This window comes from Ziziphus jujuba, chromosome 2 (genome assembly GCF_031755915.1).
Source record: "Ziziphus jujuba cultivar Dongzao chromosome 2, ASM3175591v1".
Taxonomy (NCBI): domain Eukaryota; kingdom Viridiplantae; phylum Streptophyta; class Magnoliopsida; order Rosales; family Rhamnaceae; genus Ziziphus; species Ziziphus jujuba.
In genome coordinates this window covers 25,210,475-25,235,851 of record NC_083380.1, presented here as the reverse complement: position 1 = coordinate 25,235,851, position 25,377 = coordinate 25,210,475, and the positions used below count along the sequence as shown (strand labels likewise).

Here is a 25,377-nt window from a genome sequence, read left to right as displayed (position 1 = left end):
GGCGTATGATATACTTTCGAGCTATAAAAAATTAAAAAAATTTAAAAAAAAAAAAAAAAGCCTTTGATATACCAATCAAATCAAAGTATTTTTCCTAAGGAAATACAAGTATGTTAGGGAGCTTTAGCGGTACAGATACGCAAATTATAGAGGAATACCAAAAAAAAAAAAAAAAAATTCACATGTGATTGAGTTTATATATATTTGGAAATACACATCTTCTCATATATGGAAAAGAGAGAGCATATGCAAGTTATTGACTAATGGATGTTTTATGTTTTAAAATTTGTTACATATATATATATATATATATAGACATAATAAATATATCATGTGTGGTTATTGTCCTGGAAACCTATTAACTTTCTTCCGCTAAGGCTAATATATATATATATATATGACTATGAATCAGTTACAATTCCCGATGATTAAACTCGTCTTAAAGGAGAGAATAAATCTATGTTTTCAAAGGTGGTTTTCTCTTATTCTCCCTATGGGGTTTTCATCGGTTCTGATCTCAAAGTGAAAACTTTTACGGGGAGAGAGAGTGAGAGAGAGAGAGATACACAAAGGACAAAAATGCTTGCCAACATGCAAGGCATATGCAAAAAATACATACATACACACACTTATATATATATATATATATATATATAAATGAAAGCCTGAAAGCCCATATATATTTTATTTTCTTTCCGCATATAATATATATAGATAAAAATGCACTGTAAATTGAGAAAATTGGTTGAATTACATGTAGACACTTTTCCAGATCATAACTAAAATTCCAGAAATTTCAAAGGCACAGAGCAGAAAAGACATGCCTATAAGAAAAACATGACAAAGTATAGGGGCATGGAATACATGATTCGATAAAATCAGATCTCATAGTTTGTTTGTCCATATTGTAATTTGCAAAATTCTGGGATTCAGTTTGTTAGCACTACTGCAAAGACCAATAATGTTGTTTTGTAATTTTGTTATATATATATATTTTGAATTCCATCGACAAACAGAAACAAAATCTTACATGATTCTTCAAGTATAAATGTGTATATATATATATATATATATATTTACTACTTGTTATACAATTATCAGCATCCATCATATGCTTGGTGGAGGATATATGAATCCGAAATGCTAAAGGAACAAAGCTAGATTCCTGTATAGAATTTGAGACTTAGATTCTATAGAGAAAATTTTCTTTTACTAAGCTACCTTGAATAGCTTATGTTAGTTTAATTAATATTTAATTAGATATACTTTAAGGTGAGATGCCTTATGGACTATATATAACTAGATGTCAGTCAAGTAATATAAAATGTTCGATGCCATGTAATTCAGAATGAGATACTCTATGAATTACATATAAATGGACGTTTATTGCTAGATATCGCTCAATAAGATATTAATAAATATGTATTTATATATAAAGATTTTGTAATTAGGGATTCCACACTTTGTGTTCGGAGATTACTTATGTGGAAGGTGGTTTAAAAGTTGACACAACTCATTTAGGATTTTAAAATTGGATTCAATTAACAATTATCAATTTATCTTATCACATCCTACATAATCATATTTGATTTAACTAAATCAAGAATTCTCTAATAAAACTTACTTTCACATACTCATATATACATAAAAGAATTCTCTAGTCAAGAAATCATTAAAATTTAATAAATTAAATTTTTTTATGGTAAGTGTTAAGAGTAGTTATCACATCTTATTTTAGATTTTTAGATTTGAATATAAATAATAATTGATGGTGCAATTAAACAATAAGCATTAACCACATGAGTATGTTGGATTTAATTAAATCAAGGATTCCTTGATAAGAGGAAAGCTACATATATACATAGACACAGATCTAGGTTTCTATTAAATTGACATAATGGTTTTACCATTAGTATTTCTTTTTTGGTTCTTACATCACTTAAAAGTTAATATTTAAAAAATTATTTATTATCAAGTTCTTATAAAATTTATTTTAGCTAAATAATTTTTAAATATATCATTAAATTCATATTTGATTAATAATTAATTTTTTTTAAAATTCTAACTATTAATGTGATTCAAAAATTAATCATAAAAAATTCAATGTTAAAATTATTATGAACGTGTGAATTTCAAAACCAAAATGGGGTTATGGACCGATTGATGTGTATATTCCCAGTTGAAAAATAAATAAATAAATAAATAAAAATGGAGGTGGAAGAGTAAGTGATTTCAAGTCATGGATGGAAAGATGGGGACATCTTTGCCATACCTCACATGATTACTGTTTTCAGGGTACACTCAAGTGCCCCTCCACTATACCAAAAAGCCCATTAAATTTGGAAACCAAAAATAAAAATTATTCAAAAGTATTGGAAGCCATCAAAATCTTTTCTCTCTCTCTCTTTCTTTAGATTTTCTTTAAATTAGGTCATGCATGAGCATAAGCTGAAGCACAAAACTAGAAGTAGCTAGAAGTAGAGAAAAAAAAAAATGGAGAATTCTTATGAGTGTCCAAGAAAACCTAATAAGGATGTTTCACTTCAAGAACTCAGAGACAGACTTGCCGAGTTTGCTGAAGCGAGAGGTTGGGATCAATACCACAGTCCAAGGAATCTCCTTCTAGCACTAGTAACTATCCACCACCATCATCAATCTTTTTACATGGATTTTCCAACAATATTATAACTTTTTTTCGCCTTTGGTTTTTTTTAAATTTATTATTGTTTACAATGATAGAATAATATATATATATATATATATATAAAGAAATCATCTGTCAGGTGGTTGTTAACATCCGATTACATATAATTCATGGATTATATTATATCTGCATTGGATTGTTGCAGGTTGGGGAAGTTGGAGAGCTCTCGGAGATTTTCCAATGGAAAGGTGAAGTTGCTAGAGGACTTCCCAATTGGACTTCAGCTGACAAAGAACATCTTGAAGAAGAGCTTTCTGATGTTTTGCTTTATCTTGTTCGTTTGGCTGATGTTTGTGGTCTTGATCTTGGTCAAGCAGCACTGACAAAGATAGTAAAAAATTCTCGGAAATACCCAGTTAACAAATAAAACAGCAACTTCCAACTGTAAATTTTCCAACCAGAGCTTCTCTGTGTATCATGATTAGCCTTTTATGTCTACTGTAATAGTAGTTAGAGTCCTATATATCTTTTTTCCTGCTATTTCAGGCTTTTTTCTAGTGTAGTTTGTGATGGAGAATTTCTGGTACTGTTTTTCAGTTTACTTTTCCTTTTCTTTTTTTCTTTTTTTCTTTTTTTTTTTTTTTTTTTAAGTTTTTTGTGCGAGCATATCAGAGCAGCAAAGTGTTGGAAAGAAGCTTTATTTTTTTGTTTTTGTTTTTTGGGCTTATCTCTCTCTCTCTCTCTCTCTCTCTCTCTCTCTCTCTCTCTCTATATATATATATATATATATATATATATATATCTATATATATATATATATATATATATAAGAGAAGCTTTCTTTAGTTAAGAATATGTACAGACAAAGCTAGTGTACCACAATGAATATGTTTGTTTGAATGTAGACCATTCCAGGGCTGTGGAGCCAAGGCTTTGCAAACATATTGGATTATGGTGTTATTTTGAGCTGCTCTGGCCTGACAGTGTAAAATCTTAATGCATTTTTGGTGAGTGTCAAAGTGAATTACTAGCACACCATTGCCATTTTGATCCTTTTATTTTATGTATTTCCCTGGCAATATAATTTTATGATTTGTGTATCTTTCTTTCTAATTTTTTTCATTTTATTTTTCTTTGGGATACATGATATTTGGGCCAAAGAATCGAGAATTTTTTTAGCTCCAAACCTGATTCAACCAGGATCTATGAGAGCGTTCATAATCCCTCGTTCTAAAAAGAGATGATCATTATTTTATTTATATTTATCTCTTCACATATTTTAACTAAACATAAATTGATTTTAGGACAAGATGACTATCATCACTCAGACTATATATTATGTACTATTTATACATTATGCAATCCATGTGGGAAAATTGATAGACATGAAACAAGCTGAGTCACCAACCCTAATATTAGAGCTTTTGATCAATTCTTATCCTAAGGGACGGGGGAATCATATGAAAGAAACACTTTGCCATTATACTTTGTGAAGCTTAGCTTATATCACATTCTCACATGCAGCACATGTAATTTGATGCTGTGGTGCTTGTCATTTCATACAATTCATCTGCCAAATGGGGTTTGTGAGAATTTTTTTATATGCAATAATGTTTTGTGCAACTTGATGTTTGAAAATGTCCTTGTGGGAATGCATTAGTTGAGACATCTATCTACTTCATCTTATTTGATCGTGATCATAAGGACACAGTGGGTATGGACCATCATTAACATCTTATTGAGAATCCAAAGTGGAAACATATCATAATAGGGCCAGCCTTTATGGCCATGCTTGTCCCCCCCATTGGCTGATTTTATTTTCATCGGTTCCTAGCTAGCCACTCTACTTCAATTTTATATTATCCACTTCGTAATTGGTAGAAGTACACTCAATGAAAGTAAAAATAATAATTTTCAATCTTTGGTACAGTGAATTCTTAGCAAATTTATTGTTACGAATAGTCTCCATGCTGGAATAGTTCACATTCAATGAAAAAGTCGATTGTTTTCTTTGTCAGAAATCCAGCTCGAATCTTCCATCTCAAAATAATTTTAAAGAAAAAAAATTGTTACAAATATAAATGCATGTATGATCATTAGTTATTAGTATCTTTCTTCTTGTAATTTTCATTATTATTATTATTGATTATTTTTTTTATTACCATTAATACTCAAAGTTGATGTAAGCCTTTGTCTTAACTCTCAAAATTAAGCCACAAAAAAAAAAAAAAAAAAAAAAAAAAAAGGAAACCCATATAAATTTTACACGAAACTCATCAGAAATTTGAATTGAACACTAATACACCCATACTAAAAAATCCATACTGTTAAAAAAACAAATCCATGAAAGTGTAGGTCTTAAATCAGAAATTTACAAGATAAGATTTTCGTAGTATTTTCTTGATCACTTTATTTCTTATACAATTTCTCTCACTCTCTTTTTTTTATGTAAGGCAAATAAAACAAACTAAGCAGTGATAATGAAAAACAAATATATATATATATATATATATATATATATATAAGCATTAAAAGTCATTCATATGAAAGAAGCTAGATTTATATTTTGTGCAAGTAATTATAATCAATTAGTTAATTTAAGTTGAAAGCAAATAATATGCCTTGAAAAAGGAAAGGGACACAGAAATATGAAAAACATTAGATAAAGAAATAAAAGAAGTCACATACAATCAGAAAATTGAATTTTTTTTTCTTTTAAGTTGACAGAAACTGGGCCTTGCTTTCTTGGGCCATGCCCATTAAAGTAGCAATCCATATGACATGTCCAAGTCTGCGTTTTTTAAATATAATTTCATTGAAAGTCAACATAAGAAATGGTAAAATGAAAACATAATTAGAAGAAACAGATCCAGAGTTGAGCCACAGAATCAACTTTGTCTTGAGTAACAAATAAATTATTTTTCATAAAAAAAAAAAGTCAGTTTGCTGTTTTTTATGTCTCTTATAATTTTGTTTTAAATAATTTTTTATAACTTCCTTGATAACTACCTCCTACTTAAATATGCAAATAAAATTTTTCACTTGTATTTAAATGGGAAATTAAAGTTACATCTGAAAATGTTGGAGTAAATATAAATTAATTAAATATAAAATCTTGTACCGAATTTTGACACTTATCAAGTGCCAAAAGGAACGGTCATGATTGGCAAAAGGAAAAAGTGAGACCACCATGGTAATATACACATGCGTACACTTGATTACCATACGCAAGCTACTACCAGGTGAAAGAATTGAAAGCCGAAAAAGGCTTACTTTTAATGGGGGAGATAAGTGGGGGCCCACCGGCTCGGGGCCCAAGGGCAGATCTGGGAAAGTGAGAAGCAGGGACAATTGTGGGGGCAAATAAGTCATTTAGTACCACAGTGGCATTACTGTATATTTCCGCGAAAATCGCGTCGAGTTATTAAAATGGAAGTCCAGGAAGGTCGACATCGGGATTGGACAGCGAAAGCAAAGGAATGAGTGCGGGACCCACCAGAGAATTTTAGCCGCAATATATATTTTGTGAAAGAAATTTGTACGGATAATTCTTTTTGCTCCCCTATATTTTACTATATTTTCAAAAAAGGGCCTTAATTTATCCATATTTAAATCACAAAAGAAATTGAAACCTCTTGGTTTTACTTTACTGCCCAATTTATCTATAAGAGAATGTGTCTTGAATTTTTTGTTTTTTTTTTTTTTTTAAAGGTTTACATATGTACTTTTAGAAATTATGGTTATATTTTGTTATTTAAGTATTTTTTTCATAAATATTTGACCTTGGATGAAAGAGTTGGTTAAAGTTTTTCACCTTCTTGAATTAAGTTTAAAAATTATTTGATCTTCTAAAGCAACATATAATATAGCTATTATACAATGGAAGATGTTAAGAGTTCTAAATCTTTCTTAAATAAATTATGCATGGTCGAAAATTTTTAATCCGTGATTACAAAATTATGAGCTAAAGTGAAATTTTATAGTATTTACCATGTTATTTAGGATTATTCACCCAAAAAAAAAGAGAAAAAGAAAAATATAAAATAGAGAATTCAAAATTTGGGTTCATGAATGTTGTTTTAGTAATTTTTTAAAAATTATGAATTTTCTGTTATCCAATTGTGTAGTTTATAAACTTAAAAAATCTTTAGAAACATGTATTTGGCTCTTAAATTATAAATGTGAAAATAATTTATGGATTTGAAAACAAATGAACTTTTTTTTTTTTGGGCTTGATTTTGCATATTTATCCTATGTTTGTTTTTTTTTTTCAATTTTTTTTTTCTTCTTGGTTAGATAATTTGGGTAGCATAATTGATTGATACTCCTTCCATCAGGAAATTTAAGTTCAAAATTTTTTTTGTTATTACTTATTAAAAGGAGAAAAAGATCTTAATAATTAGAGAGAAAAGGACACGTGTAATTTTAATTAGAAAACAAAAAGTTCTTTCGTCGAATTATTTGAATTGAAAAAATAATGTTCACAATTTACATGCAAAGTCCCTTGTGGCAATTAATATAAAGGATGGAAGCTTTCATTTCTCTCGCAAAAGCCAAAAGCTAAACAAAATTTGGGCTGAATTATATAAAAGTTTCCCTCTAAATTTGTCCAAATTTCAAATTCCTTTGCCTGAACTTTAGCAAAATGCTTAGTTGGCTCCTTTATTAAAGTCTTCTTTTCTTTTCTTTTTTATTAGATTTTGATAAATTATTCTCCGAACTAAAAATTTATGTAAATAAATAATTGATCTAAATATAAAATAACAATAATAATAATAATAACAGTAATAATAACAAAATATGTTGAATTAGCATTGTTTAGATGCTTTGATTTGAAGATAGTTCAATAACAAAGTCAATTTTTTTTTCAAATAAAAAGTTTGAATTTGAGTTTCCTCACATCTAATTTATTTTATTTTATTTTTTTTAGAAAAAAGATAAAAAGATGGCAGTGTTTCAATGAAGATTTTGGTAGATAAATTGAAACTTTGAGTAAACTTGAAATGGAACTTTCGTAATTACCAGTAAAATTTGTGCTAGTGGAAATATTAATAAAAATCAGTGAGAAGTTGAGGTTGCTTGATGCATAAACTTTGTGAATGAAAGTGAATTTTCAAACAACAGTGGGAAACAGAGAAAGGGGTCCCTTTTAGAAAAGATACATAGGAAAAGAAAGTAGAATTAAGTTTTAAGTGAAAGCAAAATTTCTATGTGTAATTTGTAGAGGGTTTAGTGGAGGTTTGCTAATAAATAAAACAGCAATTTACAAAATAAGTTGTCATTGTAATTGAAAATTTACCAAATTTAATTTGCGATTGTAATTGAATTACAAATTTAGTTCAAAGCACTCTTTTCACCCAAAAAAAAAAAAATCATAATATTCTTTTTCTTATTATTAAGAAATAAATTATTTGATTGAAATCAAATTTAAGACACAAATATGTCTAGTAAAACTGGAAACAAGACCTAAGCACCACCAAAAATAATAATAATAATAATAAATTGATAAAATATCAACCTAGTAACAACTAATCAGAAAGTGATAGAAGGGGGGGGGAAAAAAAAGAGAAGAAGAAGAAGAAGAAGTTAGTGAAGGTTGGAATTTGAAATTACTGATCAAGGAAACAAACTAACAATGGATTTACCACCAAATTGTCCCTGCATGGACATTGAAACTTAAAAAAAAAAAAAAAAAAAAAAAAGGATTAATCCAGACTCATTTCATTGAGCATATTATTAGCAATTCATAACTAATTTAATCATTCTTCGTGTACAAGTTGATATATCATATTTTCAAAATTCCAAAATTTTTGACTTGTACTATTTATTTATTTATTTATTTATTTTTGTTATCAAGTTCTGATAAAGTCTATTTTATTTGAATTTTTGTTTTTTTTTTTTTGTTTTTCAAATTCTCTCTGCTTACGTTTTTGGTAGGCATATGCTCCTCTTCTAATGGTTTAAAAATGAATATAAATATTCCTTCTTACCAATTTTGTTGCATATTAGGTTCCATGTGCTTTGTTCTTTTCTTCTTCCATAGATATTAGTATAATTCCCATCTTGAATTCATTGATACGACATCATTATCTCTTGTCGTATCAATAGGCATTTTTCTCCATGTTTTTGTGTCATCTACAGTTTTAATATTGTTTATCTTTGAATTCATGCATATATATATATATATATATATACTGATTATTATGTATACATATGTTAGCTTTTACTTTATATTGTCCTTTGAGCCATTCTAAGTAGCAAACACCCTATTTTCAAGCAAAAGTTACAAATTTGAATATTTTTACCTCAATATTTCCTTGAATGGAGGTAGGCCTAGACAAAGAAATGGATTTTTTACCATTTGTGTGCCTCATAGCTATTAAAACATTTATCGTTTGAGTGTTAATGCTAAAATGTAAAATTGACATTGAAATTTTATACTGGATAATTTATGCCAATATCAAATTTTAATGATAAAAATACCAAAATAGCATTAAATTTTACCATATTATTTGGTATCCAATTTCGTATTTCTAGCATTAGTAAATATATAATATAAAAAAATTATTTTTAACTCATTTAATATAATTATAGAACAGGAACAATAGTTTGAAAATTAATCAATTTGCCTAATAGCAATAAGAAGGGTCTAATTTCATATAATGAAACCGTTATGGTTAGTAATAAGATAGTCAATTGATGCATACACATTTGATAGTATAAAAAAGGTCGTCAATTAATTAAATGAAAAGCAATTTTCTTGTGATTTATGATTAATTCTAAAAGAGATAAATTGAAGAATGGACTTTGGTGGAGCCAGGGAAGCTGCATGGAAAGTGTGGGAAAAGCTTATTTCTCTTGACATGTAAGAGTCCTGTAGTCTTGTTCCATCTTTAATACATTCTTTCCATTAAATAGTGATGACTTCTAAAAAAAATTGCATAAAATAGAATATAAGGTTAAGAATGGTAGGAAAGTCTATGAATTCAATTATAAATGGGTAATATGTTGAAAATTTTTGTGAATTTATGAATGTGAACACCAAATTCTTCAGAAGGATTTCAACTCCTCGAAAAATTTTGAGACAAAAATCTTCCATTGAGACTCTAATATGTCACAAATAAGTTGATATTGATTGGAGGCTTTTGTTAATTGACTCTTCTTTGCTTTTTACGTTTTAATGGGGATGTTTTATGCGATGGTGGACAGCGATCCAAAAGTTTTTATGCAGCTCGATTAAAAATTGTCTGATTCATTTGTAAATTAAACTGAAATTTAAGAATTATGAGTATTTCAAATATACATACTTGTTTTACCAACTTTAATTTATGTGTTTAGTTGCAAACTCTATTTGATTTCTTCACAATTTTTTTAAAAAAAATTAGTTAAAATTTTTAGTTGCAATTAAAATTTTCTTTTTGTTCCAAAAACTTGGCAGTGACTCAATCAGCAAGCATTGAAAATGTGACACCATTATTAAATGTAGCAAGTGACACCATTAGCACACATTAAAAATGTGACTTCATTATTAAAACACCTCTACCCCATGATTTTAAGCTGATGAACAAGAAATTATTACATTTTGATGTGTTTATATTAATGTGCTTATAATTTATTATTATTATTATTATTATTTTAAGCACTATAGATATATTATTATAATCCTACTTAGAACATGACTTATATTTGTCACACCTTTGCCAATTTCAAAAGTTGAACATATTTTTGGAAAATTAAGACCAAATAATGATGTGGGTCATGAATTAATAACTCAAATATAGGCAAAATGATGAGATTGACAAACTCACCAACAACATTGCTATCTTGTGGTGTATGGTTTTTCTAGTTAAAGCAAAAGAGTTTTAAGAATACTTGATCATTAATTATTTGATTAGAATGTGTCACCTTCCCATTATATATTAATCTTCTTAGGTTTATTTATTTATTTATTTATTTTGAATTTATTAACCTTCCTGTTGCAAACTGTATTTGCTGTCAGATTTGCAAGGATGGGCAAAAAGGTAAATTGAGTATTCAATTGTTGGGTATGGAAAGCAACTTAACTTGTTTCTCCTCCTCTAATTTCTCTCACTTTTAAAAGTTTATTTTTTTCTTTTTTGTCTTTCTTTTCTCAAATATGAGAAATTATTAACTTTATCATTATACTCTATTGGATGAGATCATTTTCTAAGTTAATAATTTTACTATTTAACTGTTTCAGATTGAATCACTTTATAAATCAATCGTTTTATTATTAAACTATTTGGAACAGGACCATGTTTTAACTTTTCAATCAAATATGGTGATAAAAAAAAATAAATGAATAAAAAAAAAGGTGTATATAAAGCATGATGAGTGAAAATTGCTTCACAATTTTGTCCCTTAAAAAATCTCAAGTCCCTTTCATCTCACAAGTTTTAACTGTACACAATTTGAGCCAAAAAAAAAAGAAAAAAAGAAAAAAAAATGGAGGAGATTTGTGCAATTAGAGATAAGTAATGGGTCAATTATGAAAATCAATAGAAAGTTCATAAGATCAGTTTGGTTGATAATTGTGGAAATGGGGTCCACTGCTGACTAATGTTAGAAGTTGTAACTAATAAATAAAAAACAACAAACAAAAAGTAATGTTTAAAGATTCCAAATAAAATAATAAAATTGGATAAATCAAGGTTGTTTAAGAGCTTGTTTCTGATTTCAATAATATTGTAAAATTTTTTATTTTTATTATCTGAAAAAATTGTTATAAAAATACTCTACAATTTTTTTTCTTTTTTTTTCCATTTTATAGCAGGAACAAAAAATGGCGGAGAGAATCTAGAGGGTGTTTAAGACACCCAATTTTCTCAAAAATCCAAAATCAAAAGCATAAATGAGAGAGAGGAGAGAATAGAAATGAAGGATGAGAGAGAGAGAGAAAGAGAGAGAGAGAGAGTGGGTGTTGACAACTTTTATGTCTCTTCCCATGTAAGTTTCGTTTGTTTCTGTGTATTTTCTTATCTGGGATTTCTTTTTCTCTCTCTCTCTCTCTCTCTCAATATCTTCCTTGAGAGAATGGCCCAGCAGATCCAAAATCTCCATTTTATCTGCTTTTCATGGCCTTTCCGAAATGCCCACTTTGATGTTTGAGCTCCTTTTGTTGTTTTTTATTCCGATTCCCTGATTCATGGGTAATTTTTTTTTTTTTCCCCTCCCTTTTCCTTCGTCTTTTGTTGGTACTCTATCATCTATGGCAGTTAGAGTTGTGAAAATGAGTTACTCTTTTTGATGGGTTTTTGAGGAGGTAGCTGGGGATTGTTTATTCAAGTTTGAGGTAATTACTTTTTCCAAATGGTTTTGATTGTTTTTGATGGTCTAAGGTCATTTCTGTAAATGGGTTTGTTTCATTTTCTCTTTTTCTTTTCTCTGCTATATTCTGTTCTGGAAATTTTATGCTCCTTGAAGTTGTCTGAAATTTTGTTTAGATGGGTTGTGCTTCATTTCTCTTTTGGTTTCATTACTCTTGATTAATTTTAATACTGGTTTTTTGGGTAACATTGTTCGAGGAGCTAGCTTTTTGTTGATGATTAATATATTCATCTCATTTTCCGGTTTGTTTATCTGTTTTTTTAATATTATTTTTTCTTGTTATTTAGTATATTAAAAAGATCTGAAGAAATTTCTTTGGTTTTGTATTTTCATGGAATTTTTGTTATATCTTGATTATGACTTTGACACTCAGCTTTCCACTTTCCTGAGGCATATTCTTGATAAAATCATCAGTTGTTTCTATCCTGATTTGATTAGTTTCGAGAAAAGTATTCAATCTTGGAACTCATTGTTAATTGGGTATATATGTTACTCTGTGGGGCATCTGATTCTAAACTCAACCTTTTTTTATTTTTAATTTTGGTTTATTTTTATTTTTTTTAAATTTTTTTTCCTTTTTTTCTTTTAAGTTGTTTCCTTCTAGTAGAATATTCTTGTTGCTTGATTACATTTGGTCTTTCTTCAACTTTTTAATGGATATTTTGAATTAATGCAGAGATGTCATATAAATTTTGACCACTTAGAATGATAGCATTTCCGTTGTTCCCTAAACTCATAAACACCTTGCCGTGCATTCACTGTTTTCTCAAATTATTGAATTTCTTCTTATAATTTGAAATTGACACTGGTTATGGATCCCTATGGCTGAAGCAGTTTCATTAACGTTGAGAATGCTTCTATTCACATCCTGAAGAAATTTTTTTTTTCATTCCTAAAAATGAAATTGAAATAGAAAATAAAAATGAGTTCATGGGACGCAGAAAGCTTTTTGCATTGCGTCAAAATAGTGTGGGGGTTTGGTTGAGTTCATTTACTTGTTAAAGTCCATTTAAGAGGTCTTTTGCTGATATTTGTCTTCATTATGTTCTCAAGCTTGGGGCTATTAACTATGTCTTGTTGCAAAGTACAAAAGGTAATGTTCAGTTTTAAGAACCTTTTTATGACAACCCAGTGTACAGTTTGACAAGATCTATGAAAAATTTGTGCCATTGTTAATTTTTAGGATTGTTCATCTTGTAAGATCTGCATCTTAAGTAACTAAATCGTAACAGATATTTTCTAACAGTGCTAAGAAGGGGCTAACTTTCCTAGATTTGCTGTTAACAAGTTATTTTAAATGGATGATCATACAAATTTTCCACTTATTTGTATTTAATCACAATCAAGTTTCAACTTATTTTGGTGTCTTATTTTTATGGATACAAATTCATGCTTGAGTCTAGAATTTTAAGTGGAGAATCCTGCGAAAACTTCTTTGGCGGTGTAAGTTCAAGATATTGTACTACTTGCTGATATGAGATTTAGAACTACTTATCAGGTTCACTGTATGTCTGAACGGCTTAGCAAATGCAAATGATTTGGAAAGCTGCGAGAAGGAAATTATAACCCAAATGATAAGGAATTAAATTTATTCTGCATTTCCATTTTACTGCTCCAGTATTAGGAAATTATGCACTTGAAGTTTATTAAGTGGAAGCTGTTAAAGGAATAAAAATAAGAATAACAATTGGTCTTCTTTGTTCAGTGAACTGAAATCTAATCTATTATTAGTTTTTGTTATGTCAATTAACTTTTTAGTGGAATTGAGTGCACTTATTATTTTTATTTTGTGTTATTCAGCAGAGCTTGTGTTACGTTATATATGGAAATGCTGGAAATGGGCGCAAACATGCAGTGTAATAGCCATTTCCCAGGATGTTACTCTACAAGGAATCATAGAATGGATACTAATGGAAGCACATGGCCACTAATTTGTGATGATAAAACAATGAAGAGTGAATACTACTACAGTGGCTTCATGTTACCATTATCTCCCAGTCAACTTTTGGGGTACAATAAGGAAATACTGAAGCAGACAATGCTCAAGCAGGAGACCATATTTAAGGATCAGGTATGCCAAATTCAGCTTCATGTGTTTTTAGCATGTGCTGATCATAATCAATAGATTACAGTCCTATACAATCACTATAGTTATCATAACATTAAGTTATCATCTAAATAGGTAGTTATAGGTGTTTAAAATATTATCATATGATTTATAGGTGCATTTATAAACAAAAACTGTCTAAACAGATAGTCAAGAACTCAGATTTATGATGGGGACTGGGGATTACGAAGCTTTGATGATAGTTAGGAGAGTAAAATCCATGTTGTTTAGCTTCAGTAGTAGTTTTAAGTCTCAAATAGAAAAGTGTCACTTTCTATTTGATGCTAACTGGGGCAATATGAAATTCAATAGAATTATGATGTTGAAGATGCATGTCTGAATGCTTCCTTTATCTTTACTTCTAAGTATGTTGATATTCATGAATTCTCTTATGGTTCTTAAACACTTTATTATGCCTGAAATGTAATTTGACCACCCAGATTCAGGAGCTCCATCGCCTTTACGGAAGACAAAAGGAACTAATGGATGAAATAAGAAGGGATGAATTACATAAACATGATCTAAGATTTGAGGTGGCATGTTCGAAGATTGCATTGTCTCAAAGCTCATCCCAAAAGTCAATTCAAGCCCCTAGCTTGCCTTTGGTAAACCTTTCACACGCTCAAATGTCTGTTTCAGGTCTTGGACACACTCAATCACCTTTAAGTGTAGTTCAAGGGAAGAACATACAAGCATGTCCTTATCCTGCTAGATCTGAAGGTTGTTCCAAGGATGTGCAAGTACTCGAGTCCAAATGCAAGAAAGTGGGGAAAAAAATATTGGATCTTCAGCTTTCAGCTGATGAATACATTGATATTGAAGAATGTGATCTGTTAGACAATGAAATGATTGCTGAAGTTCCTGAGGTAACAAGTTATCCTTTGAGGAGATTACCACAGGATGTGTGTAACAGTGATGGAAAACCAGTTTTGGAGGGTAATGGATTAAACTGTGTTTTTTATGGTGATGCTCCAAGCTTTCATCAGAGTAACCACAAGTCATGTGCTGGGAGAACATTATATGGATTGGAGAACTCCAAAACAAATTTTGGGTCCCACAATGATAGACATTCTGGACATAGTGGTGCTTTTTATGCATGCAATTCGAATGAGCATGTCCTTGAGACAGAAATGACCTGCAGGTCATCATCCCTCGTAACTATGAGAAAATTACGTGACTTTGAGAGGCATCCAATAGCTGTTCAAGCCCTCCCGTGTTTTAACACATCTGTACCATTGAGTAAAAAAATTAAGTCATCAGCGGAAAGGCCGGAGCTGGATGGGAACATGTTGTATAATCAAAAGAATTCAGAATGTAGTCTAAAATCTGATAGTGAAATCTACCTTAATGGCAGCTTTAGCAATGTCTCCCAGATGGATTCCAAGGTGTCAAAGGCTAATCCAAAATCACTTGATTTTGTTACTCACGTCAGGAATGATGACAGTGATTCAGTGTCTGACAACCATGGCCGTACAAAGTTACAGAAGGATTCTGTGAAGGTCAAGACTTCTAGTGATATAAACTTGAATATCATGCCACCTAGCTGTTCTTCAGATGTTTCAGTTTCTCAAAGCATTCAGAAAACACATGGAGTGCAAAGGCATGAAGACCCAATGAGGGGTTTCCCTTGGCTTAGAGCAAAGCCGGCTTTTAATGGTGAAGCCGGTAAAGGATGTGAAGATCAAACCCTGGTAGAATCTGTCACTGTCCAAGCTTATTCTGCATGCATCAATGATCTTGAGCAAAAGAAGGGGGAAGCAAGTGATCTTTCGTGTAAAGGGAAGCCTAGTGTTTTCTGTGACCACTCTTCATCTAGTGGCTTCCCCTGCAAAACCATTCAGAAGCCATTTGAAGATGTAAAGAGCAAAGAGAAAGATGCTGTACTTGATTTGAACATGGCTTTTGATTCGTTTTCTGAATCAGAAATAGAACTAGGTGCAGATGAACATGCCACAGAGAACAAACTGAATGGAAAATATTTGTGTTTCACAGATCACATTGATCTGAACTCATCAATTAATGATAATGAGTTTTCTCCCTGTCGAATGACAGAAATTGATTTGGAGGCACCTGTGAGTCCAGAGAACAAAGAGTGCTCTCCACCAAGAGGAGAATCTGATGAAAATCAATTGGAGACACCATTTATATCTTCAGGACAGGAAGACGGGGATCTGCAGGATGAGCTGGCCAGAGTTGCAGCAGAGTCTATAATTTCCATTTCATCATGTGGGCTAAAAAGTTGTCTAGGAAAATCCCCTAGCAAACAATTTGAATCTTCAAATAATTCCCTAGATTGGTTTGCTGGGATAGTTTCTTTGCTGGTAGGTGATCCAGAGGATGAGCTTGCAGTTGCTTTGGACAGTAAGGAAGATATTCATAATGAGAAGCTTCTACCTGAAGAAATGGACTATTTTGAGGCCATGACATTGAAGCTGACAGAGACAAAGGTGGAAGAGTACTGCTTTAGAAGTAATATGCCAAGAGAGGAAGAAACTGCTACGTCTTCACCACTAAGTCAACCAAGGAAAGGCCGGACAAGAAGAGCAAGGCAGCGAAAAGACTTCCAGAAAGAGATTCTCCCAAGCCTTGCCTCTTTATCAAGGTATGAGGTGACTGAGGATCTCCAGACAATAGGAGGGCTGATGGAAGCTGCAGGTACTCGTTGGGAAACAGGGCCACTTAGATATGGAGTTAGAAATGGATATATGAGGGGGAGGAAGCGATCCTGTGTTTCTACTTCCAGCGGAATTGATAGTACCGCAGGCTCACTGCAGAAGCAGCTCGGTAGTAACCCTAAACCGGGCAATGAGGAGAGAAGCATAATATGTTGGGGGAAGGTAACGCGGCGGCGTAGAGGTCAGAGATACCGGGTTTGTAATCCGAAGCCTGTACAAAGTCGAGTTTAATTAGTAGAAGTAATTATTAATGAAATCTGCTTTTTATGTTTTTGTGGTTTTCTTGGTTGGGAAACTTGTGGGTCATTGGGTTGTCTTGTACATTTCAAAACTTCCATATATGTATATTTAGGTGACGGATTGAGAAAAAGTAACAATGCCCATGACAATGATACAGGTTAGCTGGTTCAAATCCCCCATTCTTGCGTAATGAAAGTTTTTATAGCTTTGCTTACAGTACTGTTTGAAGTGAAATCTCTTATTCTTTTCCAGTCTCGCTCTTGAGTAAGGTTGTTGTTGTTGTTGTGTGTCTTTTTTTTTTTTTTTTTTCCTAATCAGGGATAATAATCAACAGACACACTAAAATGTCATCAATTTAATTTATAATTTCCACAAATATGAAGATAAGGGGTATATGCAAAATGTCAAATAAAATTGACTATGTTAATAAACGATACATGTTCAAAAAGAGATTTAAAATAGAGGGGATCACTCATATTCAAAAAGAGGTTTGAAATAGAGGGGTCACTTATGATTTTACTCTCTAGGTTGGATAAGCATTGCATTATTACGCGGAAGTTTGGGCCCAAAAATAATACTAGTGCACAAACTTCCACCTAAACAAAAAGGAAAAAAGAAAAAAGAAAAAAGAAAAAAGCTCAGTACTTTGACATTGTTTTTGGCAACAATGCAAGCATGAGAAATGAAGCATGCATTGATCAACCAGTAACCATGCCATGACATTTGCTTGGCAACTATATTTAATTAGTTCAGAGCAATATTTATCACTGTGGCACACACGGAGCACCGTCATTACATGTGGCTCGTCACAGTGGTGTAGGGACTTTTGCACCATAAAAGCACAATGTTCAATGTTGAAGAGAACTGCAGGGAGGGCTTGTGCATCGAAAGGGATAGATGGAAAGCTTCCCACCAACACCATTGCCATTATCACAAATTTTACTGGCAACCACTTCATCCTCGTCGTCATCATCATCATCATCATCATCATCATCATCATCATCAACTTCTTACTTTCCAGTTATAGCTATCTTCCTCTGGATCTTTCTTATTTATTTTCTCAATGTAGGCATAGGAATCACAAAGCCAATAACTGTTGACAAAATATATAATAATAATAATAATATTAATAATAACAATAATAGATTATATATTATAATAAAAAATGAAAGAAATGAACTTGCGAATTATATTTGCTTTCAAATGTCTGACATTCATACTGACAAATATTTGCTTTCTGTACTTATTAAATTTATTAATTTATCAATGCCTTGATTATTTCTTTTGATTGGTTATAGAGGTCAGCACTATAGCTGTTACTTTTCTTTTTGTTTTTTTTTTGTTTTTTTTCCCACTCTTCTACTCTCTTCATCTGTATGAAGGCAAAGTGTTATGAATACTTGTAATAAGAAATATAGAAAATCCATTCACGTATGGTTGACTTACCCATATGGTATTAAATGGTGTTGAATTATTACTTTTTCAAATACTTATTAGAAAGTGAATCAGTATTATAATTATAATTATAGGCTTATTTGGGGTTGCTCCAACTACATTTTCCTATATATCAAACAAAATTTGAAACTCATATCATCAGAAGGTGAACCTCTCATTGAATGACTCATGTTAATGTAGGAGACATTCTGGTTGTCTCATTTACTTTATCATTACCAGACCATATTATTTACTACATATTATTTATTCAGTACATCTTCGCAATTAGTTTATGCATAAGGGCACGAAACCCCACATCTTGGGGCTGCTATTTGGGTTATAAAATATTGGGACAATTAAAGCTCATTGTTTTCTAAAAGAAAAAGGACAACCAAAAAAAAAAAAAAAATATATATATATATATATATAGTTAGCGATAATTGGATATTGTGACGTTGACGAGGCAACTTGTCTGACTACATAAGATATGTCTCTAGTTATTGTTTCCTAGAAATTCTCTTATATCTTGAAAAGACCGAGAAACAGTAACCTGGTTGAGATATTTCTTTCAAGCTGCTTTACACATTGCGACAAATCTGGTTTTCATGACCATACAGAGCATATTGAATTGGATTGTCATCAGTTTTAAGAAATTAAAAAAAATAAAAAATGTTAATTGCGTTTTAGTGTATTTTTGTAAAATTTATTGAATTTTAAGTTTAAAACACTTCAGGATTTTTAGTTTACAATTTATTTTAGATTAATTTTCAAATTAACCAATAGAAAAAATTGAGAAAATTAATTAATTAATTAACTTTTTTTTTATCATGTTTATAAATTGAAAAAATTGATTCATTTCTTCAATTTTTATATTTTTTGTTAATTAATTTGGAAATTTAATTAAAACAAAATAAATTATAAATTAATAGTTTAATATGAATATTTTAAATTTAAAGGTTCAATATGCAACATCGGTAAAATACATGGTATTAAAGTGAAAGTAATCCAATAAAAATAAAAAGGAATTGGACTGTTTATTAAGAGAAAAAAAATTCAATAAAAGCAAAATTGTAACTTTCTTCCAAACCTTCTCATGTTCTAATTGTATATTTACATTCTGTTACAATCACAAAAATTATAAATATTCATTTTTTTTTAATTTTATATTATTTAGTTTAACTGTCTAGTAATTGATGGTTTAATTGTCCTATTTTTTAATCACTTATACTATTTTTCAAGCCATTAAGGTTATTTATTTGATAGTTGCTGTTTGTGCCTAGTTAATAGGAATGAGTTGTTGCAATTTTCTCTATTTAAAGGAGGTTATATGAATGTAAAAGGTATGCATTATTCTTTTTAAAATGTTTAGCATATTATTTTGATCTTGGAATGTCAGGTTTCTTTGAAATATCTATATTATCTTCTATCTTATTTTTATTTCTATTTTTTAATTTTTATTATTATTTTTATATAATTTACAAACATATGGTTTGTAAAATATTCACTCAGGGGGCAGAAAGACAAAATGTTTCATTCAAATTAACGCAAAGTTGGATATGACTGATGTATCCCTATTTTAACTTGAGCAGAGTATTGAAATATGTATATATTTTATAGAAGCATTGGATTCTTATTAAACATATTTTTGTCGTCAATGAGTTTGTAATTTCCATTAATTGTGGTTGTAAGAGTCAATAATATATATGTATATATATATATATATGTTCCTTGTCTTCTCTTCCATTGCACAAAGGAAGAGTACTGTACTGTAATATTTATATATGAAAAAAATTTAAAAATTATATATATATATATATATATATATATATATATATATATATATATATATATATATATATATATATATATATATATATATATATATATATTTTGTATTCTTTCATGCACTACTTGCTCCATGATTTTTCATACGTGAAAAATGAGAAATAGACTTAAAAATCAAATGACGGCCTGGAGTGGACTTGAAAGAACAAGATCAGAAAAGCCCTTGAAAATAGAAGATGGTTATCATAAACAAATCCTTGGGCCACAACAATTAGAGGCCCAACATTATATGTTAAACGTGTAAAGGATCAAAAAAAAAAAAAAAAAAAAAAAGAAAAGTTTTTCCATTTTTAGAATAAAAAAAAGTTTTAACGGAAAATTTTAAGTTATTTATTATTTTTTAATATTGGGGAAATAAGGATTCAAATTTAAATGATTAAATTATTATCTAAAAAAAAATGAATTTATCCCGCACAAAGTAACATTTGAAATCATAAAAATTTTAAAAAGAATTTTCTGCTTGTTGTTGCATTTCATTTGTATACATTAATAAATACTTATGTAAATAAACTTTTCCAAAAGAAAATTGAAAAAGAGAATTTATTTATTACTTAAAAATTGGAATACTTAAACATACATCCATACTTCTCTCCACTTCTTTTTTGGGAGACAAGAAACAAATATTTCCAACTCTGCTTTTTCTTACTAGCATATGTTGCTTGTAATCTACAATAGAAATTGGTCCTAGTCCACCAAAACCACTTGCCCTCACAAAAGAAGGTCAAAATACAGAAAGACTAGAATATAAAAATAATTATAATTAAACTTGTGGTCCAACAAAACCCATTTATGTATGTATATAACATATATATATATATATATATATATATAGAATGGCTTTACAGAGGAAAAGCTTGAGGCCCATATTGAGTGAAATGTGGACTTTGAAGAGCCTCTTGAAGGAGTTGATGATCATCATAAGTATCCCTATAACTCTCCAAGTTGATTTCTTGACTTATTATTGCTGAAATACACAGCTGTTTTCTCCATTCTTCTAAGTGTGGAAACCCAACATTATCACCATATTTGTCACAATACTGCACCAAAAAGCAAAATAGAATTACCATTACATATGTAAGGAAAAAAAGGGAAAAAAAGGGAAAAAAAAAAAAAAAAAGCGCTTAGAATAAAAGCTATATCTATCTTTGTTTCCAAATACAACAAATGACAGCTGCACCACCACCTCATGAAACCTTGACCCACTGAAAGTTGTACTATAAAAGCGTTTTTTGGCTACCAACTTACCAAACATATTCTAACTAATCAATAATGATTACTGTTTTATGGTTAGCTGAACAAGGACGTGCATAAGATAAATGTTTAAAAAAAAAAAAAAAAAAAAGGAAAAGGAGATGCAGATGATCATATCCAAGATCCTTCATTATGTTATTCCATTTATAATATACCTAGAAAATTGAAGTAAATATGGTTTTAGAAACTGTTTTTACCTCGAAATTAGCGATATCATGTGTATTATACTTAGGAATGCCAGCTTGATCCAGTGAGTGATAAAATTCCTTGATGGATTTCATCATTTCATCCCATGATGGCAATGTTCTTTTCCCAGATAGCAGTTGGGCTATCCATATTGCTTGTGATTCAAAGAAAGGGAACCCAATAATCTGCAAGAAAGAAAATTAAATAGCTTTTCAAATGCCTACTATACATATTTGATCTTTTTGGAATGATTTTCCAATTTATAATGGAAAATATGATAACTTGATAAATGTTTGAATATAGCCAATCGAATTTTAATTTTAAATTCATTAATTATGATGTTACTTATATAATTTGCAATATTACTATATTCATTATAACTTTAAGATAATTTCCAACCAACTGTTATGTATACATACATTGCATAGAAAAACAAAAAGCTAAATTTTGGAGTTATACCTTTCTAGGAATGCCTATAAAAGAGAGAGAAGGAGCAAGTGATGGAGGGAAGGTGTGCTCATACAAAGGACCCACCCTATCATCATCAACGGTTACTATTCCTTTGGTGTCAAGAAATGGCAATGTGTATGAATACCTACACATAAAGCCCACTTGAATCAATTATTATATGATGTAAAAAAATTAAATAAATAAAAGATTCCAAACGAGCTCTAAGCTTATGATTTTATGAGTATGGACCCACATAAAATCTGCCAGTCAAAAATCATAATCAAACAATCAGGCAAGCTTTTGACAAATGGAAAATCTTCTAGTTTGGGATTCGATTCGGTTTATGTTCAAAGAGGTCAAATTGGTAAAATTGTTTGGTACCATTCATATTTGTTCTATTGTTCGTAAGGATCTTACCCAGTGCAGTATATGATACTGTCAGCAATTACCCAAGAACCATCCACAAACAAAACCTTCCCATCTTCTTCAAGGGATTCTATCTGCAAATTGTCAATTTCATGCATATATGTCAATGTTCTTAGAATTATTAAAGGAAAAAAAGAAAGAAAAAAAAAAAAAAAGAAAGAACAGAGCAGAGAGATACTTTTGTATGATAACATTCACATTAGGGTGTTGTAGACAAAACATACATGCATATATACATAAGACTAAAAGCTCCTTAGGAAAGTGATTTTTCTTGAATTGTTTGTTTCAATGGAAATTTCATATATAAGCTAGAAAACTTAAAAAAAAGTACATGAAAGTGGGAAATACCTCTGGACGCAGATGCAAATTGTCATGCTTGGATATGACTTTTGATAAGCCTTCTGATACATTAGATCTGGTGCTGATGTACACATCCTTAGCTACTTCCACAATTTCCATTGATAAATCTTGTCCACTTAGTGATTTTCCAACCATCACCACTACCTGCAAATTTGGATCAATTGAAGAGAAACTCCCACCGTACAAATGCAATAGAATTCTCCTATAATCTTTAGTACCCCTAAACAGAAGATAATAATAATAACAATAGTAATAAAAAAACTTTTGGAATAAATACCTCATTGCGAAATGGGTCTGGAACTCTGTAAATATGACTATGCAATTGCCTTCTCTTCCATGTATCCATACCTAAAAAAAAATGAAGCAGGACACATATATTAGGGAAAAAAAAAAAAAAACAAAAACAAATAGAAAAACCAAAAAGTAATTGGATACTGTTTGATAAGAAAAAACATAGACTTTCACGTTTTCTTTTCACTGTTTTTTGACAAGACAAGAGCGTGAGAGAAAATTGATGAGTGGATTTCCTTTCCATAGAATTTCCAAAGTCACTTTCTTTTTTCCACTTTCTTTCCACACCCATTGAAAAAAAAAAAAAAAAAGGGAAAGGGGCAAAAAAAAAAAAAAAGAAAAAAGAAATTTAAAATTATTTTAACAAATATACACCTTTAATGAAGGGCAATCTTGGGTGAGAGTAATGGCCTGTAGCCACAACCACAGCATCAAAAACCTCTTCTACAGACTTCTCACTACTCTTCTTCTCTCTGCTTCTCACAACCCATTTCAAATCTTTCCCAACCACACCATAATCAACCATACCCACATACTCTACCCTTGTATTGAACCTAATCAAATCCCTTAAACCAAACCAATCAACAAAATCATTTAAATATAAAAGTAATTCTCTATGCCCAGGAAACCTCCTCATATCCCTGTCTTTTTTCACTGAAAATGGGAAATCAGTGAAACCCATTATCTCTCTTGGAGATGCAAGCCTTAAAGAGGCATACATACTACTATGGACCTCTAGAAAACTCTTGCTTCCTAAAGGATCTTCTCCTTCCACTTTTGGTTCATAGAGCCATTGGCCTCCAATGTCATGGTTTTGTTCCAAAACCACAACCAAATGGCCTTCTTTTCTCAACTCTCTTGCTGCAACTAGCCCGGATGGCCCTGCTCCAATCACACACACATTTTTTGATAAACACCTCTCAGAAACCATGGTGGGGAGAAAAAAAAAAGATGAAACAAAAAACACAAAACCCAGTTTTTTTTTTCTTTTTTTTGGGGTCAAATTAAAAAACCCAGTTTTGGAATGAGCTTTTTGGAGGTAAAGAAATGGTGGGTTTTTAGAAATTGAGAATTTTTATTGTGTGTGGGAAATTTTGTTATGGGTTAAGGGGGTTTATATAGGCCAAAAAATGGTTGTTACACGCAAAGAAAGGGAAAATAATAATAATGCTGGAAAATAAAATTGGTTTGCTAACTAGGCGACAAACGTGACCATATAGAAATCAATACCTTAGATTTTTCTTATACTTTTGAACTTAAAAAGAAAAAAAAGAAATGTAATTAAAAGTTCCATTTGGAATTGGAAGGTTTTAATTAAAGACAAATTTTGAAATTAGTAAAAAAAATCTTTATCAAATCAGCTCCTAAAGTTTGATGAAGAAGAAGAAAAAATTAATGCTTTTGCCTTTTGTTGTAATTTATCAAAATCTGTGTTTAGATGAGCATTTGATGCCCTATTCTTCATAATCTTAGACGACATTCTTGCATGAATTATGGAATCCTAGTTACCAACTTTTTTCTTTTGCTTGGGATTTAAGAGTTATGAATTAAAAGACTCGAAATCCAAAACAAAAGCAGAAAGTGTTATGGGAAAGTAGATAGATTTATCATCAATTTGTCCCTACAGAAAACCCCTACTGACGTAAACTTCAAAGCATGGGAAAAAAAGCAGGTCTTTCTTTCAGTCTTTCTATTTAGACTTTGACAATTAGCAATGAATTACTCAAAAAAAAAAAAATAAAAAATAAAAAACAAGAAAAAATAAAAGCTCATGGCAATGAATATTTATATATTCTGATCATCTGTGTATATTGTACCATGTAGTTACCAAAAACACATAGTAATGAAGCCACTATTTCTTTGTCAAAATATTAAAATTTTGAATTTCCCAACCCTCAATAAAATAGATATATATATATATATATATATTTATTTATCATATATATTAATATTTTTCTATATTTATAATAATTTTTTTATTTTGATATTTTAAATTTGTATTTTTTTTTAAAATATAGAAAGTAGATATGAATAATTTATTAATTGAGTCCATTTTATTTGATAATATTTGTTTATGTATACTATTTAATCCATTTTATTTGATAATATTTGTTTATGTA

General features: G+C 30.1%; 3 protein-coding genes across 4 annotated transcripts; 2 read left to right on the top strand and 1 right to left on the bottom strand.

Moving 5' to 3' along the window:
- The first annotated feature begins 2,301 nt into the window (after nt 1–2,301).
- LOC107419174 (uncharacterized) lies at nt 2,302–3,250 on the top strand. The gene is made up of 2 exons (XM_016027918.4): nt 2,302–2,631; nt 2,850–3,250. Exons 1-2 carry the CDS (start codon nt 2,494–2,496, stop codon nt 3,069–3,071), a joined length of 360 nt encoding a protein of 119 aa, XP_015883404.1. The 5' UTR covers nt 2,302–2,493; the 3' UTR covers nt 3,072–3,250.
- An 8,136-nt stretch (nt 3,251–11,386) lies between these two features.
- LOC107408800 (uncharacterized) lies at nt 11,387–17,230 on the top strand. Of its 2 annotated transcripts, none has more exons than XM_048473554.2 (3): nt 11,387–11,957; nt 13,796–14,063; nt 14,540–17,230. In XM_048473554.2, the coding sequence occupies exons 2-3, from the start codon at nt 13,815–13,817 to the stop codon at nt 17,003–17,005; spliced, it is 2,715 nt and encodes a 904-aa protein (XP_048329511.2). In that variant the 5' UTR covers nt 11,387–11,957; nt 13,796–13,814; the 3' UTR covers nt 17,006–17,230. The 2 variants fall into 2 exon arrangements, with proteins under 2 accessions (XP_048329511.2, XP_048329509.2); XM_048473552.2 differs by having other exon boundaries at nt 13,793–14,063.
- Nucleotides 17,231–20,814: 3,584 nt separating this feature from the next.
- LOC107419166 (flavin-containing monooxygenase FMO GS-OX-like 9) lies at nt 20,815–24,347 on the bottom strand. Its single transcript, XM_048473041.2, has 7 exons — nt 23,633–24,347; nt 23,244–23,314; nt 22,955–23,110; nt 22,598–22,680; nt 22,190–22,325; nt 21,742–21,915; nt 20,815–21,330 (listed from the first exon to the last, which is right to left on the bottom strand). The coding sequence occupies exons 1-7, from the start codon at nt 24,186–24,188 to the stop codon at nt 21,133–21,135; spliced, it is 1,374 nt and encodes a 457-aa protein (XP_048328998.1). The 5' UTR covers nt 24,189–24,347; the 3' UTR covers nt 20,815–21,132.
- Between the last annotated feature and the right edge of the window lie 1,030 nt (nt 24,348–25,377).

Coding starts and splice junctions, on each gene's coding strand:
- LOC107419174 (XM_016027918.4), top strand. CDS start 2,494: ATGGAGAATTCTTATGAGTGTCCAAGAAAACCTAATAAGGATGTTTCA. Junction 2,632..2,849: donor GGAATCTCCTTCTAGCACTA/GTAACTATCCAC, acceptor GGATTGTTGCAG/GTTGGGGAAGTTGGAGAGCT.
- LOC107408800 (XM_048473554.2), top strand. CDS start 13,815: ATGGAAATGCTGGAAATGGGCGCAAACATGCAGTGTAATAGCCATTTC. Junction 14,064..14,539: donor AGACCATATTTAAGGATCAG/GTATGCCAAATT, acceptor TTGACCACCCAG/ATTCAGGAGCTCCATCGCCT.
- LOC107419166 (XM_048473041.2), bottom strand. CDS start 24,188: ATGGTTTCTGAGAGGTGTTTATCAAAAAATGTGTGTGTGATTGGAGCA. Junction 21,916..22,189: donor TTATAGGCATTCCTAGAAAG/GTATAACTCCAA, acceptor TCTTTCTTGCAG/ATTATTGGGTTCCCTTTCTT. Junction 21,331..21,741: donor ATGATATCGCTAATTTCGAG/GTAAAAACAGTT, acceptor TTTTTGGTGCAG/TATTGTGACAAATATGGTGA.